The sequence below is a fragment of the Trachemys scripta genome, chromosome 11 (genome assembly GCF_013100865.1).
Source record: "Trachemys scripta elegans isolate TJP31775 chromosome 11, CAS_Tse_1.0, whole genome shotgun sequence".
NCBI classification, from domain to species: domain Eukaryota; kingdom Metazoa; phylum Chordata; order Testudines; family Emydidae; genus Trachemys; species Trachemys scripta.
Genome location: NC_048308.1, coordinates 63852993 through 63862216, shown reverse-complemented (window position 1 = coordinate 63862216; position 9224 = coordinate 63852993). Strand labels below are relative to the sequence as shown.

The 9224-nt window shown below is 42.4% G+C and overlaps 1 protein-coding gene across 1 annotated transcript in view; it reads left to right on the top strand.

Moving 5' to 3' along the window:
- The window catches only part of ERBB4 (erb-b2 receptor tyrosine kinase 4), a 971560-nt gene extending 964403 nt beyond the window's left edge, over positions 1-7157 (top strand). Inside the window, exon 28 of the mRNA XM_034786069.1 lies at positions 4453-7157. Coding sequence (XP_034641960.1) covers positions 4453-4898 — 446 coding nt within the window. The 3' untranslated portion in view covers positions 4899-7157. The remainder of the gene's footprint in view (positions 1-4452) is intronic.
- Positions 7158-9224: the final 2067 nt, after the last annotated feature.

Sequence of the window (9224 nt, the reverse complement as noted above, 5' to 3'; positions counted from 1 at the left end):
GACAGCCCTTCTGAGAACCAAACCCAGATCTCTCTGAGCTCAGTGCTTTAACCATGGATCAATCTCTAGAAGAGTTGGCTGTATGGTCCACTGAACAAAGAACTGAAAGGAGGATACTGGGGTCTATGCCTGCCACTGACTCTCTGTGTGACCTTGTCTAAGTCACTGAAACTCACCACTATCTCAGCATCCCTACCTGGAAAATGCTAGATTAGCATTATCTCCACTTAAGTCTCCTCTGTACTATAAACATTTCCACAGTCTAACCCTGTATGGCTGGTTTATTAAAAACACAGCTATCTGACTGATTAAAAGCTGCCCCGACTGAGTGACAAAGGGCCTCAGAATGTGGAGGAACAAAGATTCTAATTAGCACCGACAGGGACACAGAAGAGTTCCTGAGCTAGCTCTAAACTGAGAGTAGGACTGTGTGAAATTAGTACAAAATGTCAACACTGTGATGTAAACAATACTGAGGGTCACAGCTGAAAGGAGGAAAGGTTAATGGCACGTGGTGCTTGGAGGGAAGAGGAGGGTAAGTCACTCTCACACAGCAGCACAAAGGATTTTCGATTTCCACCAGAAACCCATTAGGAACAAAATGTTGGCAGGCTGGACGGTTGGGAGATATTGCACACCTCTTCTGGACTAATGCAACATTGTTAGCAAGTTCTCTCCTGAGGTCAGAGCCTGTAGCCCTCAGGCCTTGGTTACCATGTGTTAACTGACCTACAGGGTCTCAACAGCGCTCTATGAGAAACAATGTTTCACTGTAAAACACAAAGCACATCAGATGCAGAGAGGGCAGGGTGACCAAGAGGTCAATGGAGCTGTTTGCAAGGGTAGTGGACTGTAAATGGAATTGCTTGGAGGTTAACTATAGAAAAAAAAAACATCACTGATGGGGGACATCTGCAATGAGAAATGTCAGAAGTATCCAGTTCATTCAAGTCCAAAACCAGCTGGATAAAATCCACTCCTTGAATGGATTTTGTCTTTCATCCTGAAGGATCCCAATGCATCTTATTAGATTATGTACTTAAGAGTGGCATTAAGCCACAGCCCTGGATAGGGGGTGGTGTGCACCTCACTGGGAAGTAGGCACAATATACCTGAATCTCCATTGCCTTGCATCTAGTGTGTCAGTTACACTCTGGTGTGAGTGAGTGGAGAACCCCATACAAGGTGCAAGGCAGTGAAGATTCAGGCTGTTGTCTAGGGTTACCATATCTCATAAATAAAAAAAGAGGACCCTCCACGTGCCCTAGCCCTGCCCCAACTCCGCCCTTTCTCCACCCTAACTCCGCCTCCTCCTCCCTTCCACTCCCAGCCAGGGGGAAAGGGCTGCCCCAGTGCTACCGGTTTCAGGGTTTGCCGGGCAGCCCCCAGACCCTGCGCCCCCAGCCGACGCTTCCCCAGCGCAGCTGGAGCCCGGGAGGGGAAGTGCCCGGCTGGGGGCACAGGGTCCGGAGGCATAGGGGCTGCCCAAAGCCCGAGCGCTACCGGCTTCACGGTTTGCCGGGCAGCCTCCAGACCCTGCGCCCCCAGCTGGGCGCCTCCCCTCCCGGGCTCCAGCTGCGCTGGGGAAGCGTCGGCTGGGGGCGCAGGGTCTGGGGGCTGCCCGGCAAACCCTGAAACCGGTAGCACTGGGGCAGCCCTTTCCCCCTGGCTGGGAGTGGAAGGGAGGAGGAGGCGGAGTTAGGGTGGAGAAAGGGCGGAGTTGGGGCAGGGCTAGGGCACGTGGAGGGTCCTCTTTTTTTATTTATGAGATATGGTAACCCTAGACAACAGCCTGAATCTTCACTGCCTTGCACCTTGTATGGGGTTCTCCACTCACTCACACCAGAGTGTAACTGACACACTAGATGCAAGGCAATGGAGATTCAGGTATATTGTGCCTACTTCCCAGTGAGGTGCACACCACCCCCTATCCAGGGCTGTGGCTTAATGCCACTCTTAAGTACATAATCTAATAAGATGCATTGGGATCCTTCAGGATGAAAGACAAAATCCATTCAAGGAGTGGATTTTATCCAGCTGGTTTTGGACTTGAATGAACTGGATACTTCTGACATTTCTCATTGCAGATGTCCCCCATCAGTGATGTTTTTTTTTTCTATAGTTAACCTCCAAGCAATTCCATTTACAGTCCACTACCCTTGCAAACAGCTCCATTGACCTCTTGGTCACCCTGCCCTCTCTGCATCTGATGTGCTTTGTGTTTTACAGTGAAACATTGTTTCTCATAGAGCGCTGTTGAGACCCTGTAGGTCAGTTAACACACGGTAACCAAGGCCTGAGGGCTACAGGCTCTGACCTCAGGAGAGAACTTGCTAACAATGTTGCATTAGTCCAGAAGAGGTGTGCAATATCTCCCAACCGTCCAGCCTGCCAACATTTTGTTCCTAATGGGTTTCTGGTGGAAATCGAAAATCCTTTGTGCTGCTGTGTGAGAGTGACTTACCCTCCTCTTCCCTCCAAGCACCACGTGCCATTAACCTTTCCTCCTTTCAGCTGTGACCCTCAGTATTGTTTACATCACAGTGTTGACATTTTGTACTAATTTCACACAGTCCTACTCTCAGTTTAGAGCTAGCTCAGGAACTCTTCTGTGTCCCTGTCGGTGCTAATTAGAATCTTTGTTCCTCCACATTCTGAGGCCCTTTGTCACTCAGTCGGGGCAGCTTTTAATCAGTCAGATAGCTGTGTTTTTAATAAACCAGCCATACAGGGTTAGACTGTGGAAATGTTTATAGTACAGAGGAGACTTAAGTGGAGATAATGCTAATCTAGCATTTTCCAGGTAGGGATGCTGAGATAGTGGTGAGTTTCAGTGACTTAGACAAGGTCACACAGAGAGTCAGTGGCAGGCATAGACCCCAGTATCCTCCTTTCAGTTCTTTGTTCAGTGGACCATACAGCCAACTCTTCTAGAGATTGATCCATGGTTAAAGCACTGAGCTCAGAGAGATCTGGGTTTGGTTCTCAGAAGGGCTGTCAAGCAATTAAAAAATAATAATAATTGGGATTAATTGCGCTGTTAAACAATAACAGAATACCATTTATTTAAATATTTGTGGATGTTTTCTACATTTTCAAATATATTGATTTCAGTTAAAAACAGAATACAAAGGGTACAGTGCTCACTTTATATTTATTTGTATTACAAATATTTGCACAGGAAATAACAAAAGAAATTGTATTTTTCAGTTCACTTAATACAAGTACTGTAGTGGAATCTCCTTATTATGAAAGTTGAACTTACAAATGTAGAATTATGTAAAAAAATAAACTGCATTCAAAAATAAAACAATGTAAAACTTCAGAGCCTACAATTCCACTCAGTCCTATTTCTTATTCAGCCAATCCCTCAGACAAACAAATGTGTTTACTTTTGCAGGAGATAATGCTGCCCACTTCTTGTTTACAATGTCATCTATTTTGGATCATTATCAAGCAGAACCTGTCATCAGTATGGTAGCATGTCCTCTGGAATGGTGGTTGAAGCATGAAGGGGCATATGAATGTTTAGCATATCTGGCACACAAATACCTTGCAATGCTGGCTACAAAAGTACCATGCAAATACCTGTTCTCACTTTCAGGTGACATTGTAAATAAGAAACAGGCAGCCTCATCTCTCATCAATGTAAACAAACTTGTTTGTCTTAGTGATTGGCTGAACAAGAAGTAGGACTGAGTGGACTTGTAGGCTTTGAAGTTTTACAATTTTTTTTTTTTGAATGCAGTTATGTAACAAAAAAATCTGCATTTGTAAGTTGCACTTTCACTATAAAGAGATTTCACCACAGTACTTGTTTGAGATGAATTGAAAAAATACTATTTCTTTTGTTTATCATTTCTACAGTGAAAATATTTATAATCAAAAATAATAATATAAAGTGAGCACTGTACACTTTGTATTCTGTGCTGTAATTGAAATCAATATATCTGAAAATGTAGAAAAACATCCACAAATATTGAATACATTTCAATTGGTATTCTATTGTTTAACAGTGCGATTAAAACTGCAATTAATTGCTATTAATTTTTTTAATCTCGATTAATTTTTTTGAGTTAATTGCGTGAGGTAACTGCAATTAATCAACAATCCTTATTCCCAGCACTGCGACATACTCCCTGGTGACCTTGGACAAGTCACTTAATCTCTCTGTTTCCTGTCTCCTACCCTTTGTCCATGTTTAGGCACTAACCTCTTTTGGGCAGGGACTGTCTCCCATTATGAGTCTGTACAGTACCTGGTTCAATGTGGCCCAGATCTCATTTAGGGACTTGGCACTATTTGATAGTAGTGAAGTGAAGATAAGTAAAGAGTGCTGTAACCATTGGGAACCTTGGTCTCAAGTTTACATTCAAATGAGCTGCCAGTCAGAGATGCTTGCTGCTGTGTGGACACATTACTATGTGTTGACATACCTTCTATCTTTTTTAGATTACCTGAACCCAGTAGAGGAGAACCCATTTGTCTCCCGACGAAAGAACGGTGATCTTCAAGCTCTGGACAACCCTGAGTATCACAGTGCCCCGAACGGGCAGCCCAAAGCAGAGGACGAGTATGTGAACGAGCCGTTGTACCTCAGCACCTTTGCTAATACCATGGAAAACGCGGAGTACCTGAAGAACAATGGGCTTCCTTTGCCAGAGAAATCCAAGAAGGCCTTCAACAACCCGGATTACTGGAATCACAGTCTGCCACCACGAAGCACCCTCCAGCACCCGGACTACCTGCAGGAGTACAGCACAAAATATTTTTACAAACAAAATGGACGGATCCGGCCCATCGTGGCAGAGAACCCTGAATACCTCTCTGAGTTCTCCCTGAAGCCTGGCACTGTGCTGCCTCCGCCACCCTACAGACATCGAAACACGGTGGTGTAGTGACATCAGTATTACACAAGTAGAGAGGCAACCCCTTCTAGCCGCCAGTCTCTCTTTCTTTCTTTCTTTCTTTCTCTCTCTCCCTCTCTGTCTCCCGTGAGCTTCCTCTTTTTGCCAGTTCACTCACTTTGATATTTCCAAGTAGAAGGACACCTTTGAGTCATTTGCTGATCAGGTTAGGAACCTGGAAGGAAAGAAAGAAAGACTAAATGAAGGAATGAAAGAAGGCCAAAAGCTAGCATTTCTCACCTTTCACAGACCCTGAGGGTCAGAAGGTCAGACGAACCAGTGAATACCAGTAAAGGCCAGTGGCATGTTGGCTGCTGTCAAGTTAGTTCTCAGTGATTCAACTCAGATGCTGTAGGGGAAGTCACACAGTGTCTGTTTCTATCAGCAGGAACTGAGGAAAGCCTATTCAGCATTCCTGGAAATCGCAATGCAGTTTCCATTAAGGGGGGAAAAAGGACAATTTTTATATCACATGTGATAGCAGAATGATTGAGATTGGAGAAGCCAGTTTCTTTCTCTAACACTTTCTATCCTGGCAACTGAAAACAGCTAACCCAACTTTTCATAATCAAATTGGAGAAGCCAGTTCTTTCTCTAACACTTTCTATCCTGGCAACTGAAAACAGCTAACCCAACTTTTCATAACCATTCAGTTCTTCATCACAGCCATCAAAGAAATAACTAATAAATTAAAAAAGGAGGAGACTTTGTCTCTGGCCAGTCCCCTCTTCTTAGCCACTCCCACAGTTTAATCCCATTTCCTAACAGCAAAGACTTTCACTCAACGCTCCTGTGCATGACAGTGCAATTTTTTGGTATGTGTCGCCATGACGACAAGTATTTTCAACACAAGAATCCCGTCAGGAAAGAAAGAAAACACAAAAAGCTGATATCCTCCATTGAAGCGAAAAGAGAGGCACAGAGCCTCACCTTCATGATTTATACCTACTTAATACAAACAAAGTACCCATACAACTTCTCCTCTCTTTCTTTTTGCTCATCGATTAAAGTAGTTGGGGATGCAGTAGGCAACACTGAGGACAAGACAGAAGGAGGAGAGTTTAATAGGTTCAGGAAACCTGGTGGTGGTCTTAGGGATGGCCCACTAAGGAGTTCTTTAAACTGGAAGAAAGACACTGGAGTGGATAAAACGCACATAGCAGTTCACTGGAAAGTTAGTTTGCACTTAAGCTATGATTTTATTTGTCCTCGCTCTGGACTGTTTTCTGGATTTTGAATGAAGCAATATGGAAGCGACCAGCAAAATAAAATAATTTTAAATTAAAAAGTGAAATTATATATAAAGGACGACTGTGGAAATGCCAAAATGAAGCAAGTCACGTCTTTGGAACAGTATCCGCTGGTTCTGAAAGGCCAGTATATTGACTACTTCAGAGAATACAGTGAAGGAGTAACCAGTTCAAATGCTGCTGCACGAAGGAAAAGCAGAGCAAACAGTGAAGGGGATTTGGGGAGAAGAATGGCCAGGTCTGGCTTGGGGCCCAGCAAGGACTATAGTTTTCTAAAAGGAGGATTTCTCCATCACATAAGCTGGTACATACAAGGTTTTTAAAGTCAATATGTGCATGACACACACAGCTTTCAGTCAAAAATGTAACTAATGAGTCAATCTCCATGCACTTATTTCCCTTTTGTCAACTTCAGCTTTCACAGGACCTTTGGTTTATCCCCCCATGGCTAAAAATAGTTCCAGCCAGAGTTTTTGAATCATTTTAGCATCAAAATGGAACACCACATGAAGTGGAAGAGAAGAATGGGGATGGTGTCTTGCTTTTGATGCACTGCGTTTCTAGTTGTTTAGGCTTTTAAAGAAAAGATATCTATCTAATTAGACTCAAATTCTAGGAGGGACAACAATATTCCAATGTATGCACTTTAGTACTATTGAAATGAAGGCCCTTTGGATGATGGAACCCAGCAACAGGGGTGAACAGCCTGGAAGCAATGCATATTTTCTCTTAAATCCTAACATTTTAATGGACAGCCACCATGAGCTTTGGCGAGCTCCCTGCCATAACCCTGTCAGGGAGATCTGACCCCTCAAATTGAAAGAGGCAGACTGGAGAGTAAGCCCCGACCCTCACCCTCAGTCTGCCATTTTAAGTTAATTTTAGGAGTGGATGTCAGTCCGTGTTATACAAGCAGCCAGTGATTGCTTCATGAGGTGACATTACATAATTGCCTGACCCCTCCCCTCCCTATTCCCAGGGCCGCCATGCAATAATTACTTAATTGCCGTAGGCCTTGCTAGACAAAGTCAGCTCTGGGCTGGAAAGAGACCTTAGATTTCAAACCTGGGTTCTTAGTGTTGTACTTTTAAACAGAATTTGTGGCTGGTCCCTACAGTGTCCATCAAGATTTCAGGTCAAGGCTGGCTCAGCCAATGGGGCATTACTGAATTAGGTGCTTCAAGTCAATTTGAACCAGCGGAACTTAATTACCAGCTGCTGTGCACTTATTAAGCCCATAAACCTTGTATGTAGATAAATGGTTTATAAACAAGAACAAAAAGTCTTTGCTGCTATTAAAAGGAGGCCTAGTGGCCATGTGGCCATGTAATAAATCAGTTTGTTGTGGCAGAATGAAATGAACAGCTGACCATTAAAGCAGGATGGATGACCACAGAAGCGCCATGCATCTGAAAGAAGGTCTGTCTCTGTGGAGAGGTCTCTTCTGCTCTTGATGCCTTCCCATAACTCCCAGTGAGGTTAATGGGAGATACAGGCAAGCATTAGGGGAAATTAGACCCCCTGAGACCTTCAGAAACATATGCCAGTGGGAACAATCAGAGTGCGTAATATTAAGCCTCTTGAAGTGAGAATGGACAAATAAAAACACTCATCCCAGAATTTTATCATGTTCCTTTTGTGACTCAGAGAAAGCTTAGAATATTAAGGAGGATGTGGGGGGCGGGAGGCTTGATCGCCGTCATTGAACACATGTAAGAGAAGAGTAACATTCTAATGGAAATCTACATATAGGTTGTGTATTTGTGTTTGGAGCAGTGCGCTAAAAGACTGACTGTGAGAGAAATGTGCACACCTTGAAAATATTGAAGGCAAATCGCTATAAGGATTTTAGAATCCATCTGCTAATGGAAGGTAGAACACCTGTTTGGATTCTTTGATAATTCAGTAACATCAACATTAAAAACAAGCCCCGTTTAAAAAAATGAAGTGTAAATATGTTTGTTCTTTAACAGTTTAACTCTTTTGCCCAAAAGTGTTTTAAGACTTATTTATTTACTTTTTTAATTGTTGATTGTGGCTAAAATATACCAAGTCACATGGAAATACAGCGGCTCCTTGCAGGGAGCATGAAACCCAGAAGCAGGCTCACAATTATAGGCTGAGCAGTGTCAAATGTGTCTTTAAAAAAAACCAAACAGTTAATACAACAAATGTAAATGCAGCCTGTGAAATGCAAAGTAACAAATGACATCTATTTATGTATCCTGGGTTACTGGTTTGGGTTAGTCCTGTTGCCAAAAATTGCCTTTAACAATTCATTGCTCTGGGTACAAGCAGAATTGACCTAAACATCTAGATATTGACCTAAACATCTAGATTCTTTTTTTTTTTTTTTAACCTCAAGGGATGATTAACCTCGACCTACAAAGTCAATAGTATGTTTTGTTACATACAGGCCAAATGTTTTCAACAGAAAAATCTAGCTACCTTCTGATCCACCCGCCTGTAAAAGCCAAGCACTTCCCAAGAATGAAATAAATAAATCTGTCACTGCTAGGTTTAATTTTAATTACGGTAAGGGGAGGCCACAGATCATGACAGATGTTCTTTTTTTTTTAATTAAATCATTTTTTCCTTTGGAAAGCAGATGCTTTTCATCAAAAATTTCATTTAAACTCAGTTTTTCCATGAAAAACAAGTTTTGACTGAATTTTTTTTTTGATCACCTAGTCAAAACTCAAGTGCTATTCCTGTCCCTAAAGAACACAGTCAGTTTTTAATGACTTTATAAGCATATTTTCCTATTTTGAAATGGTTCTTTGTCCCCTATTGCTGGAGCACAATGATTAATTTTTCAGGGGAAACAAACAGTGCATGTGCCAAGTATTGTCACAGGCAAACTGAATGAAAGATGAACACACTGTTGGTTTTGTTTTGTTTTCAGTCTCTTTCCAAGCTCGGTGTTACATGTAACACTAGTAGATAAACAAATTTTAGACAAAAAAAAATGTGATTTTTTTTTTGATTGTGTGAAACACCATTGGACTAGACGTCAAGTCAATCGCATCCTTTTTAATTATTTGGGAGGAATGGAATTTGACTAGAT